Raw genomic sequence first — 19,236 nt, forward strand, 5'->3', positions numbered from 1 at the left:
TTTTCAAAACTGAATGGTAATATTGATACAATTCATGACATGCTAGTGAAGTTACTGTTTTCCTATATAGTTGACTAACTGTTTCTTTCTTTCTTTTAATCTAGACTTTGAATCTGGTGAGCGGAAAGCGATCACAGAGGAGGATGTACAGCACTGGAAACGTCGCCGTATACGTAGCGCCAAGAGTGCCGAGTCACTGCTCTCGCTCCCTATCACAAGTCGACTCGGGAGTCCTCTCTCTGAAAGCCTTGATCCCAACAGGCTAATGAATATTCTTGCAGGTGGGGAAAAATTTTATTTTTAGTAACGGTAGAAACTTGTTGGGATATTGAACATCTCTTCCATATAAACGATGTCTGTTTGTTCTGTAGAGCGAACAGGTTGTTGTGTATATGAATGTAGTACATACAAATTCATAATATGTGTGGTTGAATATCATTTATAGTCGGGGACTAATTTGGTTCATCATTGATAAATATAAGTGATATTCTGTAGTAAAATCAGCTGTTTTTACTGAGTTATATCTATTGTTTCCAAGTGAGTACTTACATTATATTTCAGAGACTTTATAGGATTTTTTTTCATGCAAAATATATTTTAACAGATTTAGTTTTTAACGTGTCAGTATGAAAAAGAACTGAGCTCGGGTCCAGATCATGTTGTGCATTGTGGGATTAGGAAATAACTTGGCACATATGGCCACCAGAAAAGGACAATTTGTCACATGTAAGAAGAATGTCAGCGACTGAAATGTCAAGGTCAGGATGCAAGACTGAAGTGCCATTAGTAGAGGCATTCTTATCTATGGACACATTCCTTGTTTCAGTTTTAGCTCAACTACAAAGAATAAGTAGAGCTATCCTACTCACCATGGTGTTGGCATACCAGTCCACGTTTTGAAGACCTTTTGAGATAAAGCTTTAAAACTTTCAACACTTGTGTATAATCACCATGTCCAGTTTTAGGCAAGAGTACATAACTCCATTAAGGATTTTGGCTGAATTATGGACCCTTTTCACTTACAAATCTTGGTTATGTTTTTCATACCAGTTCATATTTTGTGTAAGCTATTTGACATAATTATGGCTTTGAAACTTTTACCACTTGTTTATTATAACAGTCTCTATCTGTAGGCAAGAGTTTATAACTATAAATTATGGCTCTTTTTAGACTTGGAAATTGGTACAATTTTCATACAAGTCCACGTATTGTTAAAACTATTTGACTAGTGGCTTTGAAACTTTGAACACTTGTTTATCATCATGATTTCCATCTGTAGGCAAGAGTACACAACTCTGTCAACTATTTTGTCTGAATTATGGTCCTTTTTGGACTTGGAAATTGGTTCAGTTTTCATACAAGTCAATGTTTTGTCAAAACTATTTGACATGTAGCTTTGAAACTTTGAACACTTGTTTATCACCATGTTCTCCATCTGTAGGCAAGACTACATAACTCTGTCGACTATTTTGGCAGAATTATGGCCCTTTTTATACGCCCGTCTCTGAAAGAGTATGCCCGTCTCTGAAAGCGGGGCGTATTATGTGAACACCCGTGGCGGTGGCAGGCAGCGTCCAAAGCATGTCCGCTCTATTAAGTTGAACAGTTTTCATCTGATCTTCACCAAACTTGCTGACAATGTTTGTCAGCATAGTATCTGGGCCAAGTTCGATAACCAGCCAAATCATCCCAGGCATTCTTGGATTATGACCCTTGAATTACTCAAAAAACAGTGAATTTAGCCTTGTCCGCTCTCTAAGTCGAACAGTTTTCATCCGATCTTCACCAAACTTGCTGACCATGTTTGTGGGCATAATTTCTCAGCAAAGTTCGATAACCAGACAAATCACCCTATGCGCTCTTTGATTATGGCCCTTGAATTACTCGAAAAACTTCGAATTTAGCCTTTTCTGCTCTTTAAGTCCAACAGTTTTCATCCGATCTTCACCAGACTTGCTGACAATGTTTGTGGGCATAATATCTCGGCCAAGTTCGATAACCAGCCAAATCGCCCTAGGCACTCTTGGATTATGGCCCTTGAATTACTAAAAAATTGCAAATTTAGCCTTGTTTGCACTCTAACTCTAAGTTTTCATCCGATCTTCACCAAACTTGCTGACCATGTTTGCGGGCATAATATCTCGACCAAGTAAGATAACCACTCAAATCGCCCCAGGCACTCTTGGATTATGCCCCTTGAACTAGGCCAAGTTCAATGACGGGCATATTTTGTGAGAGTCTAGCAATCTTGTTGGACTTGGAAATCTGTTAAATTTTTCATAACAGTCCATATTTTGCCTAACCTGTTTGTCATATGGCTTTGAAACTTTGACCACTTGTTTACCATCATAGTCTACATATGTAGGCAAGACTACAAAACTAGGACAAGGACTTAAGCTCAGTTATGGCCCTTTTTTACATAGAAATTAGTTAAGTTTTGCATACTGTTCCATATTTTGTCTGAACTATTTGATATATGGCTTTGAAATTTTGAACACATGCTTACCATCATGGTCAAACATTGCCATATAGATAATAGTGCAAGACTTATCCAAATCCACAAATACAGGTACATTGTTTGTCTTATCTGTTTTCAGCTCACCTGAGCCAAAGGCTCATGGTGAGCTTTTGTGACCGCTCAATGTCCGTTGTCAGTCGTCCGTTGTCCGTCTGTCAACATTTTCTAAAAAAATCTTCTTATTGAAAACCACTAGGCAGAATTACACCAAACTTCACAGGAATGATCCTTGGGTGGCCCCCTTTCAAAATTGTTCAAAGAATTGAATTCCATGCAGAACTCTGGTCACCATGGCAACCGAAAGGAAAAACTTTAAAAATCTTCTTCTCAAAAATCAGAAGCCCTAGAGCTTAGATATTTGGTGTGAAGCATTGCCTAATGGACCTCTACCAAATTTTTACAAATCATGACCCCGGGATCAAAATTGACCCCGCCCCAGGGGTCACTTGATTTTACATAGGAAAATCTTAAAAAATCTTCCTCTCAAAAACCAGAAGCCCTAGAGCTTAGATTTGACGTGTAGCATTGCCTAGTGGACCTCTACTAAAATTGTTCAAATCTTGACCCCAGGGTCAAAATTGACACCGCTTTAGGGGTCACTTGATTTTACTTAGGAAAATCTTCAAAAATTTTCTAAAAATGAACCAGAAGGCCTAGAGCTTAGATATTTGACATGTCGCATTGCCTAGTGGACCTCTACAAAATTTGTTCAAATTATGACTCCCGGGGTCAAAATTGACCCTGCCCGAGGGGTCACTTGATTTTACATAGGAAAATTTTCAAAATATTTCTAAAAATAAACCAGAAGGCCTAGAGCTTAGATATTTAACATGTAGCATTGCCAAGTGGACCTCTACAAAATTTATTCAAATCATGACTCCCGGGGTCAAAATTGACCCCGCCTGAGGGGTCACTTGATTTTACATAGGAAAATTTTCAAATAATTTCTAAAAATAAACCAGAAGGCCTAGATCTTAGATATTTGGTGTGAAGCATTGCCTAATGGACCTCTACCAAATTTTTACAAATCATGACCCCGGGATCAAAATTGACCCCGCCCCAGGGGTCACTTGATTTTACATAGGAAAATCTTAAAAAATCTTCCTCTCAAAAACCAGAAGCCCTAGAGCTTAGATTTGACGTGTAGCATTGCCTAGTGGACCTCTACTAAAATTGTTCAAATCATGACCCCAGGGTCAAAATTGACACCGCTTTAGGGGTCACTTGATTTTACTTAGGAAAATCTTCAAAAATTTTCTAAAAATGAACCAGAAGGCCTAGAGCTTAGATATTTGACATGTCGCATTGCCTAGTGGACCTCTACAAAATTTGTTCAAATTATGACTCCCGGGGTCAAAATTGACCCTGCCCGAGGGGTCACTTGATTTTACATAGGAAAATTTTCAAAATATTTCTAAAAATAAACCAGAAGGCCTAGAGCTTAGATATTTAACATGTAGCATTGCCAAGTGGACCTCTACAAAATTTATTCAAATCATGACTCCCGGGGTCAAAATTGACCCCGCCTGAGGGGTCACTTGATTTTACATAGGAAAATTTTCAAATAATTTCTAAAAATAAACCAGAAGGCCTAGATCTTAGATATTTGACATGTAGCATTTTCTAGTAGACTTCTACAAAATTTGTTCAAACATGACACCCCCCCCCCCACAGTGGGTCAAATTGACCCTGTCCCATGGGGTTACTTGATTGTACATAGAAAAATCTTCAAAATTAATTTTCTAAAAATAAACCAGAAGGCCTAGCGCTTAAATATTTGACATGTAGCATTGCCTAGTGGACCTCTACAAAATTTGTTCAAATTATGATCCCCGGAGTCAAAATTGACCCCGCCTGAGGGGTCACTTCATTATACATAGGAAAATCTTCAAATATTTTCTTAAAACAAACCCTAAGGCCTAGAGCTTAGATATTTAACATGTAGCATTGCCTAGTGGACCTCTACAAAATTTGTTCAAACATGACCCCCGGGGTCAAAATTGACCCTGCCCCAGGGGTCACTTGGTTTTACATAGGAAAATCTTCAAAAATTTTCTAAAAATAAACCAGAAAGCCTAGATCTTAGATATTTGACATGTAGCATTGCCTAGTAGACTTCTACAAAAATTTTATCAAATCATGACCGCCCCCCCCCCTCCCCCCCTCAGGGACAAATTGACCCCACCCCATGGGGTCACTTGGTTTTACATAGAAAAATTTTCAAAATTTTCTAAAAATAAACCAGAAGGCCTAGAGCTTAGATATTTAACATGTAGCATTGCCTAAAGGACCTCTACAAAATTTGTTCAATATATGACCCCCCCCCCCCCCTCCGGGTCAAATTGTCCCAGCCCAAGGGGTTGCTTGATTGTACATAGGGAAATCTTCATAGATTTGCTAAAAATAAACCAGAAGGCCTAGATCTTAGATATTTGATATGTAACATTGCCTAGTAGACTTCTACAAACTTTGTTCAAATCATGACCCCCGGGATACAATTGGCCCCGCCCCAGGGGTTACTTGATTGTACATCGGAAAATCTTCAAAAAAAATTCTAAAAATCATCAGTTTGACATTTGAAACATGTAGCTCATATTACTCAGGTGAGCGGTCCAGGGTCATCATGACCCTCTTGTTTTTCTTTTGTCAGAAAATCTTTTGTCAGAAAATTTTGACCCCATATTTCCATCAATTCTTCCAGTGCGCTGTCAACAGACAGCTCTTGTTTTATAAGCTTGTAATATTTACAATATAGAAAGTCTTGCTGCAGTTCGTATCTGTTACATTATTGTTACTTATATATTACAGATAAGGAAAATGCCAGTCCCATCAAATACCGATCAATGTCTGTGGAGTCGCCACGACCAATGGCAAGCTCGCAGGAATACTCCATATCGTACCCGAGTTTTGTGCTCGAGGATGAGGGCAGTAGGGAAATGGCCATCGATGTAAACCCCAATGGTAAGTGTTAACTCCATAGAGTTCTTTGAACAGATTTTTATGCCCCCAAAGGGAGGCATATAGTTTTTGAACCGTCTGTCAGTCTGTCGGTCTGTCAGTCTGTCCGCAATTTTCGTGTCCGGTCCATATCTTTGTCATCGATGGATGGATTTTCAGATAATTTGGCATGAATGTGTACCACAGTAAGATGCCGTGTCGCGCGCAAGACCCAGGTCCGTAGCTCAAAGGTCAAGGTCACACTTAGACGTTAAAGGTCATTTTTCATGATAGTGCATTCGTGTCCGGTCCATATCTTTGTTATCAATGGATGGATTTTCAAATAACTTTGCATGAATGTGTACCACTGTAAGACGACGTGTCGCGCGCAAGACCCAGGTCCGTAGCTCAAAGGTCAAGGTCACACTTAGACGTTAAAGATCATTTTTCATGATAGTGGATTCGTGTCCGGTCCATATCTTTGTCATCCATGGATGGATTTTCAAATAACTCGGCATTACTGTGTACCACAGTAAGACGACGTGTCGTGCACAAGACCCAGGTCCGTAGCTCAAAGGTCAAGGTCACACTAGACGTTAAAGGCCATATTTCATGATAGTGCATTGATGGGCGTGTCCGGTCCATATCTTTGTCATTCATGCATGGATTTTAAAATTATTGGGCATGAATGTGTACCACAGTAAGACGACGTGTCGCGCGCAAGACCCAGGTCCGTAGGTCAAAGGTCCTAAACTCTAACATCGGCCATAACTATTCATTCAAAGTGCCATTGGGGGCATGTGTCATCCTATGGAGACAGCTCTTGTTTAACCTGCTTCAATACAGGTTTGTTTCAGTATTTCATAGCTAGTTGACTTAGAGAGTGACATTTGGGACTTGTCCCGTTGGTTTAGTAGGAAGAGTGTGACACTTTGAATTGAGACATCAGAGGCTCAATTCCAAGGCGTAGCGTATATTCCATGAAATTTTGTGTTTGATGTAATTTGTTCATTACCTTAGGTACTTGTGGAGAAGTACTAGATTATTTGTGAAAAAATTAGTACCAGCAGTCCAGGAACTCGGGTTAGGTTAGCTGACCAGTGTTATATAAGTTAAATACAGCTCAAAAATGTGTTTAAACTGTTACATAAAAACTGAAAAAAAGCTGATGTTCTTGATCATTGACTTCAGATATGTTGGAGGGAGGGAGGAAGTGTTTAAAACAATATTTAACACACTTGTATTGTTCACTTTCAGATATTGAACTGGATTTAAGTGAGGCCTACAGAGGTGAAAGGGGGTCATCTGAGAGTCCTGATGGTGTACAGCGAAAACAATCATTTATACGAAATGATCAGAAACGCAAAGTTATTTGTCATCGAAGAACTCCATCTGCTCCAACCACCCCTCGACGTGAGGGGCATGAACATAGTAGTGGTTGTAGGGACGTAGATGAGTCTTTACAGCAGTACACTGATAAATCTGTATCTCAACCTATGTTAGAAGTGACCTTGACCTCAAAACCTCCAAAGGGGTCATCGGGGAAAATAATTACGAGACAGGACTCTGAAACAGAGAGGTTTTTAGTTCATAGTGTATCAAGTGAAAGTGCTAATGAAATGATTAGAAGTGGGGACGATTATGGCTCTGAGAAGCGAAAAGGGTCCAAAACCCCACCGAAAGATAGGAAAAAATTGAAAGATGGGAAGGAGAAAAGCCCTTCAGTGGAAAGACATGTTGGAAGTAAAAGAGACAGGAGTAGACGAGGAAGTGAAAAAGAAAATATTCCCTGTGACTCGCATGATCAGGAAACTGAACTGATTAAACAGCTTCCTGAAAGTCCAGGAAGCAGACGTAAACTTTGGAGTAAATCGAAAAGTGAAGAGCAAACAAATACCTCCTCAAATACACAAGTGTCACTACTTTTTAAATCGCCATATTTTTTCTCGCGTTACCATGACTATGCAGAAATTAATGACGATGATTTAGATGATGCTGAATCTCATGTTAATAAAAGTGCTGAAGAAGGCAATAGAAAAAGTGCGCCTGTAACTTCCGAATGTGCAATACCAAATAGTTCTGATAAAACTCACCGATATCCAGTTGAAAGTATTAACAATGTGCAAGAAATAGAATCTCGTAGTAGTAGAGAAAGTAAAAATGTGCTTGAAACAGATTTTCCTGCCAAAAATACTTCAAAAAATAGAAACAGTGTTGAATTACAAACAAAATCAGGTGCTACAAAAGACACATTGAAACAAAGTCAGTCTAGCGATTTTGCTAGTGAAATTTCAAAAATTGAACACAACTTACAAAATATTCAGCAAAGTTATTCCAGTGCAAAACCTATGTCAAAATGCATAAGTATTCCATCAGACATTCAGAAATCCTTGGAAAATATTCATAGTGTTAATGGCAGTCATTCAGACATAATGTCATCAATTACAATCAGTGAGTTGTCAGTGTCGCAGGACAATATTTACCCTGGAAATGAAGGGAACGGTGTAGATAGGAGGCGAAGAAGTACTTCTCTTGATGGGCTGCATGATGAATCTCCGCTTAGTCGAACTTTAAGAGAAATAAATGCACAAATTGACCAGGCTTTCAAACATGAGAAACATAAAGCTCAGTCTCTGCATGACATACAGTCCTCTCAAACGCTGTCAGAACGATCTAGTGAAGAACTGTCCTCCGAACTTGTTTCTTATGAGGATGAACTTTTGGTGACCCCAACAGGTCAAAGGTCGTTTGGAAGTATGAGAGATATGGATAGCGACAGAGATGATCAGATCAATCAGAATAAATTTGTAGACCGCCCAGCTGCTGAAATTCATATTGCTGAAGCCCCGAAAGTTATACGTGCTCCCTTGAGATCTGGGCGACAAGGAGAAACTGCAACAACTTCAACGACTCCTACACGACCCTCACCTCCAGCATCCTTAGACATTGTTTCCCCTTCAACTTCCTCTCAGCCATTGGTTGGTTTTACAAGTTCAAGGTCAGAATCTGTCAAAGACCAAGGTAATACAAAACTAGAAGATCACAGTCCATACTCAAATGTACCTTCTAAAATTGGAACCAGAATTAGTGAGGAAGATTTTCAGAAAATTTTGATGTCCGACCCAGATTCCCTTAAACAGTTTGAGCAGAGTATGATGTATAGCCCAGTTAGGGCAAGAGGTAAGGGATTTCCTGATGGGGACAGGTCAGGGAGATCTAGTGTAGCAAGCCCACTTGAAGGCTCGGCACCAAGGTCGAGGTCAAGTAGATCAAGTCTGACTAGCCCGGATGCTAGTCCTGGATCACATCGTGGTCTTGGGCATAATAGAAGTTTTGGTAGCCCAGAAACCAGCCCGTTGACATCACGCCCACCACGTAATCAGAGTCTGAGCAGTTTGGAGGCTAGTCCACAATCTAGGCAGAAACACAGCCAGTCATTAAGTAGTTTGGACAGTAGTCCCCAGTCAAAACAGAGAGGTAAATTAAAAGGAAGTGCAGATATAAGTCCAACTACAAGACAGAAGTTAAACAAGTCTTATGGCAGTGCAGAAGGGAGTCCACATTTACGTCAAAAACAGAGCCAGTCTTTAAGCAGTGTGGAAGCCAGTCCACCATCTCGCCAAAAACAAAACCAGTCTTTCAGTAGCTTAGAAGGGAGTCCACATTCAAGACAGAAACAAAACCAGTCTTTTAGCAGTGTTGAAGCTAGTCCACCTTCCCGCCAAAAATTAAACCAGTCTTTCAGCAGTTCCGAAGGGAGTCCACAGTCTAGGCAAAAATTGAGCCAGTCTACAAGCAGTTCAGATGCAAGTCCTAGACAGAGGCATAACCAGTCATTTAGCAGTGTAGAAAGCAGTCCACGATCACAGCAAAAACATAACCAGTCTTTCAGCAGTTCAGAAGCCAGCCCACAGACTGGAGCAAGACAGAAAAGTTTGCAGTATGGAGCCTCTAGTCCTCAAAGAGATGTCAAAAAGTACAGTCCAAGATCAGGGAAGAAATCCTCAGAAAGCCCTCAGCATGACAGACGGTCTTTTATACCTCAGTTAAAACTTGAACAGCGTAGAAGTGGAAGTTTGGTCTCGAGCCCCATGTCACCAGAACATAAACAGCCTCGCTGGGAAGACTTGGCCGGCCTGAATGACAGTTTTAATGAAATAGACATGGCAGTCTTTAACGATAATTGGAAGAAATGTCTTGCACCTACAGGTGATTCAATACGACTGTCTGGAAATGCTTCAGATTCCACGGAGCAGTTGTCATCTCACACAGAACCGGAAGTCAGTACAGGCACTGACACTGTTGTGCTGGAGAGACCATCCATTACTCGGAAAGGAGGTTCAAACCTTACACCAGGAAATCTTGAAAAAGCTGCTGCAAAGTCGAAAAAAAAGGAAATTGAAACTTACGATAATGTCCCAGAGCATGAGGCCTTTGAAATCCAGCACAAAAGTTCCAGAAATGAAGATAATAAAGTAACAACAGAACGACCCACTATTCGCCGAAGTCAGACTTTACCAGCTGCATCATCATTACCACAGTCTCCAGTATCAGCAGTTACCTCACCTGGAGGTTTTCTGGAACATTCCAGTAGTTTTGAATCAAGTTCTTCGGTATCTAGCCTGTATCATGGATCTTCTTACGAGTCTGCAACAGGTTTTGGTACTTCTGGTATAACAACAGATAGGTCTGGTGCATTGAGGAAGTCAAATACAACTCCTGTTCTTACCAGACAGACATCATTTGATTCCTCTTACAAGAAATCTGTGAGAGTTATGAGTCTTGGTTCATCACTTGAGGAGTCTGATGCAGAGTGTAGATCAAGCAGATCAAATGTGATGTCCCAAGGCCAAGGGTCTTATGTGGCAAGATCATCAGGTCATAGGTCAGCCTCCCATCAAAGTAGCCAGTCATCTGTCCTTATGAGATCAGAAAGTAACCAATCAGCTGATTTCCCTTTTCATGACGTTAGCCAATCAAATGCAGAGCTGAATAGTAGCCAATCAAGTATAGGAACACTTCTGCCTCAGATGCTGGAAGAGATGGATGTCAATGAGAGTTGTCTTGGACTGGCTTCACATCAAAACATGTCTAATGAAATGAAAGAAATGATGCAAGAGCAGATGAAAGAACATGCAGGCATTTTGTCTCCTCTTGATGAAGTCATGGCTCCATTTCCAAATATGAGCTCGCCCCGCTTACAACAGAGGTCGTTCTTTGATACAAATCCCTTATCTGGTTTTGACATGGAGTCCTCAATTGAAATTCCTTCAGATGTTGGCTTATTGAGTCTTCCTGAGATACATTTACAAATAATCTCTGATGGCCCAGTTGTTATAGCCACTCCCATGGTACTATCCCAGCTTACACCAATTGCCCCAGAGGTCCATCATCCGATTGATAATACAGAAGAAGCATTCCAGAATGCTGTTAATGATGATTTAGAACGTAACATGGCCAGTCTTCAAAATTACCAACCCCAGCATGTCAGTGTCTGTGAACCAGCTATAAGAATACATGACCCAAATTCAAGAATGCAGAATGAAAGTTTCGTAAATGTCGCTGGTTCCCGTATACCAGAACATTCACCTGGCTTGGAGCATCTAGTTGCAGTATCAGCTGACTCGGTACAAGTTATGGATACCCCGCCACCAGTGATGCAAGATTCGATGTCATCATCAACATCCTCACAGGTCGACCTGATGAGTACAAGCTTCACCTACCCACAGAACTTTGATTCTTGGCACTACTACAGTCCTATGGTCAACAGTTTAAGTTTACCGGGTGATCTCGCCCCACCACCTTTGGAGATGATTGAACAATGCAAGTCCACACTTGTTTTGTCTAAACCAAAGTCATCACAAGAGAAGAAACCAAAATCTAAACAGGCAAAACCAAATGAAATTCTCATCACTTGGGAATATCCAAAAATTCTTGATGAAAATGGTAAAGAGAAAGTAAAAAAGAGAACTGAATCATTAAAATCTGCACCAACTACTCAAGGTAATATAAGTTCTGAAAGAGGAGAGGAAAAGCTGGTGTTAGATAATAAGCCATGCTTTAAAAAATCTACTGCAGCAGATAAACAGTCCAAACCAACCAACTTACACATAGCTGATTTAGTGGACTCTGACCATGCTGAAAATTCAGGTTCGGAAGATGATGTTTTTGTTGATCCTAGTGAGGTTACACCTGAGACCAGCTTCTATGCTGCAGGGTCGAAGTACTTTCAGAGGAGGGATTTTTTAAGCTATGGACATATGCCATCAAATGATCAGGGGGCAAATGGGGAAACAAGAGATAATAGAGTATTCAGCTTCGAACTGCCATCAAGAAGTTCATTTGATGAAACACTGATAATTGCCAATCGTCAAAAAGATGCTGGTAATAAGGAAAGTGATTTTGCAGGTTTCCATGATGACTTGATGGATATTGGGCATGAAAATTCGGAAGATATTAGGTTCAGTAAAGCCCATAGGTCAAGTAAACTTTTAACTCTGTGCGAAAAGTTTGAAAAAGAAACTGGTCCTACTTCTCCAGCTGAAGTTGACGAGAGTGGCAAAAAGAAAACTATTACACCACCAGAAAAGAATATAGTTTCCTCAATAAGACAGATGCATGAATCACTTGAATATGATGGCAAGGATGGTAAAACTGAAAATTTTGGAAAGACTCAGAAAGTAAATAAAGTTGATGAGAATAAATTGAAAGCAGATACTATTTGTCTGAGTCCAACTGGAAATGCCCCTGCAGGTCAGGGCAGACTGGTTGTGGAAAATGTTGAAACCAGTCAAAAGAGTCCAAGTGTTCCGTCTGCTGCAAGATCTATACCTACCCTACAAGGAAAACCACCATTATGTAGAACCAGTTCAAAGACTCGAACGCCAAGTGAATCGTCACTTGGTGAAATAGAAAATGTAAAAGTACCAGTAAAATCTAACAAAACTGAAGGATCTCCAAAATCACGCTATGATGGATCTCCAAAAGGACAAAGACAGTCAGTCATATCATCAGAAGATGGATCACCAAAGCTTTTACCACACAGTAGTTCACCAAAAGGGCAGAGATACTCAACTGAAATTTCTCCAAAACTTGCACGAGGCAAAGAAGGGCCGCCAGTGATGCCACGCCAAGGCGGTTCACCTACAGCTTCAAGAAGTGAAACATCATCAAAGATTCCTGTGTTTAGACAGAGCAGTTTTACTAAAGATGATGCAAAATCAGATTCATCTCTGAGAAAATTAAGTAGTTCTCCAAAGAATTTACGGCATAGTTGGTGCTCGTCAGAAAGTGAACATTCAAGTAAATATAGTAAAGACAGTGATCATAGTAAAATGACACGCAAAGAGCATCATACTGGTCAAAGTAAACAAAAAAGTGAAACTGTCGGTCAAAGTAATGGTCAGAAAAAATATGAAAAATGTGATAAAGCTGAAAAGAAAAAGCGTAGAGGAAGTATTAAAGAATTGACAAACATTTTTGAAGAGAAAATTGAAAATCTCGGTAAAGGTGCAACCAGTCCGTCTCCGACTCAAGTGAAACTTCGGTCTCGAGTGCGTAGTGTGTCACCAAATAGTGCTGTAAATAAATCTCCAACCTTACCAACGAATGTTAGACATAGTATGGAACTGCCAAGCAGAGACATTGCCCATCATTCAGATGGGACGTTTAAAGGTGCAGAAGCAAACATTAAACTCAATTCAGTACGAATAGGCCCTAAACCTTTTTATGGTGCTAAATAGTAATGCATTTTTTGTTGTTAAACAATTTTAATTTGAAACTGTAAGATGTCTTTCATACATTTTGGAACATCCTAAACTTGGATACTGGGAAGGATGTTTTGACTTATTTTCTTGAAATTAGTGTTTGGCTTTTTTAACACTTGTTAACAAAAATTTTGTTCAACTACCTAAACACTGTAAGATTTAAACATGATTTTCTGTGAAGGTTGTTTTTTGTGCTAAAATGTGATTTATAAACAAAGCACTTTTATGTTGGTCAATATGTGGCATAATATTTCCATGCATTTACAATAAACAATTAAAAAAAAGCAAAATGATGGGGAAAAAATCAAGATAACAGTTTTACAATAAAGATACAGGGTATAAAATGAATATAAAGTTTAAAAAGACTGTATGAATAGATATACCGATAAGATATATAAAAATGAGCAATTGTTAACTTTATAGCAGAAAAAAGCACAGAATGCCTATATATTGTGCTATATTCATTTTTATTTTGTATGTGTAGGTAATGTGTTTTTTCTAAACTGTATAAGAAAAACGTGTAAATTTATTCTGTATATACTGAACATTATGTATTGTAACAGTGTTTTTTCTAGTCATGATAGTCATAATAAATGTTGTGGTCATAATTATGACTTTAAATTGATAAATTATACAACCTCTTTTTAAGGTAGTGACAATTGGCATTTATCTTCTTTTTGCATTTTTGGTAATGGAAAACCGTCTGCTCTGCAAGGCCAAAAAATGCTGAAAATGCCTACTAGAACACATAATTGTATGGAAAATAACCAGTCATTTTAACGGGTCAGCTACCTCCATTATAGTTTGGATAACTTGAGTCTCGATTCATATATTTTCAGGTCTGCCTGGATATCTTAATAGAATATTATGCTTCTTTTTTGCTTATCCTATTTTTGTGCACACACAGTACATACATCTGCAGAACTGTCTCTTTGTTTGTCACAAGATATGAATGTTCCCTGAAATTAAATATAGTTTGTGATGACTTTTTGTTGGCATTCTATTGCAGTGTGATTTTTGTTCATTGACAAATTTAATTTTCATCTTTAAACAAGATTTTATTAGGACATATTAATTGCTGTATATTGTGTTGCCTTTGTGATTTTGAAATTTTTACAAAGACCTCTCAGATGGTTAAGCCAAAAAACTTTTTGTTTTTTTATGCTCAAGATTATTTCTAAATCATTTCGAGAAAAGTGTTCTTCTTCAGTACACATCACAGCTCATTAGTATGACTACAAACTAGATAATACCTTTAACAATGTTTTTCTCAAATTTGAATTTTTCGCTTTTGATATCTTGGCAATTTTTTTCTTTCTAGCTCAGATTATCTTGTACACTTTGAAGAGAAAAGGGTCATGATTATATCGAATTGAATAGCATTCAGAGTTATCTCATCTCTTATAAACAAAACAGGGTTCTGAATACAAATATACTACACAGCTTCTATACCTAATTGCCAAACAATTGAGTGGTTTCTTATGTTATGTGTGACAGCAAACAATCCCTTAAGTGGTGAACGTCGTGAAAGTCAGTAAATATGTAAATATTTATTCAACATTTTCTCTGCTGTTGATATTTTAGCATCTATGTGTCAAACATGGTATGCTAAATCTACTGTCAGTCAAAAGGTCCAGAGTCTGTGTGAAGGTTTTTTTCCTCTTTAAATGCAAATATGACCTCTTTCATTGCACTTTTTAATTAAACTTAGTCGTGCTGTGATATGATTTTCTATCTGGCATCAGTGTAAAAAGCTCTGTCTGTCTGTCTGTCAGTCAGTTCTGTAAGCAAATCATAAACTCAATGCAAAAAGTGGATTATCATTGACATAAGGAAATAGTTATTATGTACTTCTTGCTCTTATGTGAAGAAATGTGCTACATTTCTGCTTCATGTCAAATATAGGGTAAATGCAGCAATTAACATGTGCCTCGTGACAAAAGAAAAATGTTCTCTTTATGTTTTATGCTAATCTTAATTTGGCCAGTTACATGAATTCCGGTTTTATGTTATTTTGTTTTCAATATTTTAAGGATACAAAAATGGTTTTGAGAAATGGATCTCTTTTTTTATCTCCATTTTTTACCACAAAATGCATTTTTATCTTTTTTGGTGCTTTGATTTTTATGTTTTAAATTTGGTAATTGTAAACACATTTATTAACTCTACACATTCATTTGTTAATGTACTACACATTTTGCTTCGTTTTTTTTGTTCATTAAAACTATTTCTAAGTTTCCGGTTGGCTTTTCTGTTAGAAATGATAATAAACTCAAAAACGATGTTGATAATCTTTGGAAAACATTAAGTGTCAGTGTTGTACGAAGTATTAATTTTGGTCTTCATTCTAGGAAAATTGGGTTGAATATAAAGGCTAGTTCTTAAATAGAAGTTTTTAGTAAGGTGTTGTGTTAGAAGGATTTTCTTAGGGGATCTTCAGTAGAAGGAAAAAATATAGAACTGAAACATAATTTTGGTAAATTTACAGGGTAACCTGAATTTCCAAAGTTCTGGTTAGGGATGGTTTGTCACTGTATGCTTTATTTTCTGTTTCGTTAGTGAAGAGATCTCACTGTTTTCGTTAATCCCAGATGAAATTACAGATCAAATTTTGTTCCTGTGGTTCTCCCTCCCCCCCACCCCCTACTCTGGAGGGGTGGCATATTATAACACTCCATCAGTGTGTTAAAACAGTTCATCCATCTTTCCTTCTGAAAAATTCAAGGAATTCCAATGAAACTTTACCTAAAGGTTTATCATGATAAGGTATGTTGCATTCCAGATAAAGGCATGCACAGACAAGGTCAAAGGCAAGGGCACTCCACTTCTGGGGCAGTCTTCACTTACTACCGAAATACATAGTATAGCACAGACAGATGGACTATATTTTATAATATGTAAAACTAGAAAGTAATTTTTAGATATACAAAGCATACCTTTGACAGGGGTCTGTGGACAGTTGGAATTTGCAAATGTTTTTAGCTCACCTGTCACAAAGTGACAAGGTGAGCTTTTGTGATCGCGCAGCGTCCGTCGTCCGTCCGTCCGTGCGTGCGTAAACTTTTTGCTTGTGACCACTCTAGAGGTCACATTTTTCATGGGATCTTTATGAAAGTTGGTCAGAATGTTCACCTTGATGATATCTAGGTCAAGTTCGAAACTGGGTCATGTGCGGTCAAAAACTAGGTCAGTAGGTCTAAAAATAGAAAAACCTTGTGACCTCTCTAGAGGCCATATTTTTCAATGGATCTTCATGAAAATTGGTCAGAATGTTCATCTTGATGATATCTAGGTCAAGTTCAAAACTGGGTCAACTGTGGTCAAAAACTAGGTCAGTAGGTCAAATAATAGAAAATCCTTGTGACCTCTCTAGAGGTCACATTTTTCATGGGATCTTTATGAAAATTGGTCAGAATGTTCACCTTGATGATATCTAGGTCAAGTTCGAAACTGGGTCACGTCCGGTCTAAAACTAGGTCAATAGGTCAAATAATAGAAAAACCTTGTGACCTCTGTAGAGGCCGTATTTTTCATGGGATCTGCATGAAAATTGGTCAGAATGTTCATCTTTATGATATCTAGGTCAAGTTTGAAACTGGGTCGACTGCGGTCAAAAACTAGGTCAGTAGGTCAAATAATAGAAAATCCTTGTTACCTCTCTAGAGGTCATATTTTTCATGGGATCTGCATGAAAATTGGTCAGAATGTTCATCTTGATGATATCTAGGTCAAGTTCGAAACTGGGTCACGTCCGGTCCAAAACTAGGTCACTAGGTCAAATAATAGAAAAACCTTGTGACCTCTGTAGAGGCCATCTTTTTTCATGGGATCTGCATGAAAATTGGTCAGAATGTTCATCTTGATGATATATAGGTCAAGTTCGAAACTGGGTCAACAGCGTTCCAAAACTAGGTCAGTAGGTCTAAAAATAGAAAATCCTTGTGACCTCCCTAGAGGCCATATTTTTCAATGGATCTTCATGAAAATTGGTGAGAGTGTTCACCTTGATGATATCTAGGTCTGTTTTGAAACTGGGTCACGTGCGGTCAAAAACTAGGTCAGTAGGTCAAATAATAGAAAAACCTTGTGACCTCTCTAGAGATCATATTTTTCATGGGATATGCATGAAAATTGGTCAGAATGTTCATCTTGATGATATCTAAGTCAAGTTCGAAACTGGGTTACGTGCAATCAAAAACTAGGTCAGTAGGTCAGATAATAGAAAAACCTTGTGACCTCTGTAGAGGCAAGATTTTTCATGGGATCTGCATGAAAATTGGTCAGAATGTTCATCTTGATAATATCTAGGTCAAGATTGAAACTGGGTCACATGTGGTCAAAAACTAGGTCAGTAGGTCAAATAATAGAAAAAACTTGTGACCTCTCTAGAGGCCATATTTTTTCATGGGATCTGCATGAAAGTTGGTCTGAATGTTCATCTTGATGATATCTAGGTCAAGTTTGAAACTGGGTCAACTGCAGTCAAAAACTAGGTCACTAGGTCTAAACATAGAAAAACCTTGTGACCTCTATAGAGGCCATATTTTTCAATGGATCTTCATGAAAATTGATGAGAATGTTCACCTTGGTGATATCTAGGTCAAGTACAAAACTGGGTCACATGCCTTCAAAAACTAGTTCATTATGTCAAATAATAGAAAAACCTTGTGACCTCTCTAGAGGCCATATTTTTCAATGGATCTTCATGAAAATTGGTCAGAATTTTTATCTTGATGATATCTAGGTCAAGTTCAGAACTAGGTCACATGAGCTCTAAAACTAGGTCACTAAGTCAAATAATAGAAAAAACGACGTCATACTCAGTTCATGTGGGGACAGGTGAGCGATTCAGGACCATCATGGTCCTCTTGTTTTTAATATAGTGTATATGTATGCAAACAGTTGTTTATGTTCTATACTGGTTTATATTTTTGTTTATAAAAGCTTTTTAAGGGTCCAAGATATAGTTTTATTACACACACAAAGGACAGTTGAATTTTAATTGGACCACATTTTTCAGTAAATTTTTAGTTGTTTTATTTTAATTTTCATCAGGTCTTAGCTATCACTTAAAGTCATTCTGTAAAATATTGAAATCCCTTCATAAGAAGACATGTTCATTCCCTGATAGTCTGTTTTGCAGTATGAACATACCATATTTTGTACTGGTACACATGTACTGAAGCATCTCATATTCTGACAAGGCTTTTGCAAATATGTGAGTGTTTGTTAACTTATTCTATGCTGTAATTAAATTCATACCTAGACCATCAGGAATTGGTGATGTTATAAAAGATTTGAATGTACGGTACAGTGGCAGTATATAAACTTATCCGGATGTTTTCACCTCTTTCTACTTATACAGCTAATTAGAAGGTGCAGAAGTTTTGCTTTGAAGTGATGAAATTTGTTTATTTCATATTTTACAGTGGTTTGTTTAAATATAAATTACTGTGGATTATATTTAAAAATTATCATAATATAAGTACCAACAAGAACATAAATATAGTACATACCACCATGTCAAAATATATCAAGAACTACTAGTATTTGACTTTTCCAACTTAAACATTGTGACATCATAAATTTCTGTTCAATTAGCACAACTGGCATAGCATTGTACAGATAAGATTTTTGTTTAAAACATTGAAAAGCTGAGAAATATAAAGAAAATTTGCTTGTTTTACATTTTTAGTTAAAAAGACCTGAATATCTTTCACTCATAAACTCATTTTCAGTTGTGACTATACCACTTGTTAAAGTATTCCATTGGTTGTTCACTTAGTGAATAATATTTTGATCTTGTCTTGAAACAAACAAATATCTCGCACCTCTCCTATATAATCCAAATATTTCAAATGAGATTGTTAACCTGTTTATAAAACATTTTCATTTGATTATACATGTACTTAACTGATAGATTACATTATTCTGTATTTATATAGGGTTATATTCCCTTGCGATGAAAAATATTTAATATGTATGTGCAATAAAAATGTAATATCAAAACTAAAA

The 19,236-nt window shown here is 37.8% G+C and overlaps 1 protein-coding gene across 10 annotated transcripts in view; it reads left to right on the forward strand.

Moving 5' to 3' along the window:
- Window positions 1-19,236, forward strand: part of LOC123560650 (serine/arginine repetitive matrix protein 2-like) — a 107,412-nt gene extending 88,176 nt beyond the window's left edge. For all 10 annotated transcript variants that reach the window (XM_053553324.1, XM_053553319.1, XM_053553326.1 and 7 more), the window contains 3 exons: window positions 105-281; window positions 5,327-5,479; window positions 6,713-19,236. In XM_053553324.1, the coding sequence (XP_053409299.1) occupies window positions 105-281; window positions 5,327-5,479; window positions 6,713-13,197 (6,815 nt within the window). In that variant the 3' untranslated portion in view covers window positions 13,198-19,236. The remainder of the gene's footprint in view (window positions 1-104; window positions 282-5,326; window positions 5,480-6,712) is intronic.

This window comes from Mercenaria mercenaria, chromosome 10 (genome assembly GCF_021730395.1).
Source record: "Mercenaria mercenaria strain notata chromosome 10, MADL_Memer_1, whole genome shotgun sequence".
In the NCBI taxonomy this organism is placed as follows: domain Eukaryota; kingdom Metazoa; phylum Mollusca; class Bivalvia; order Venerida; family Veneridae; genus Mercenaria; species Mercenaria mercenaria.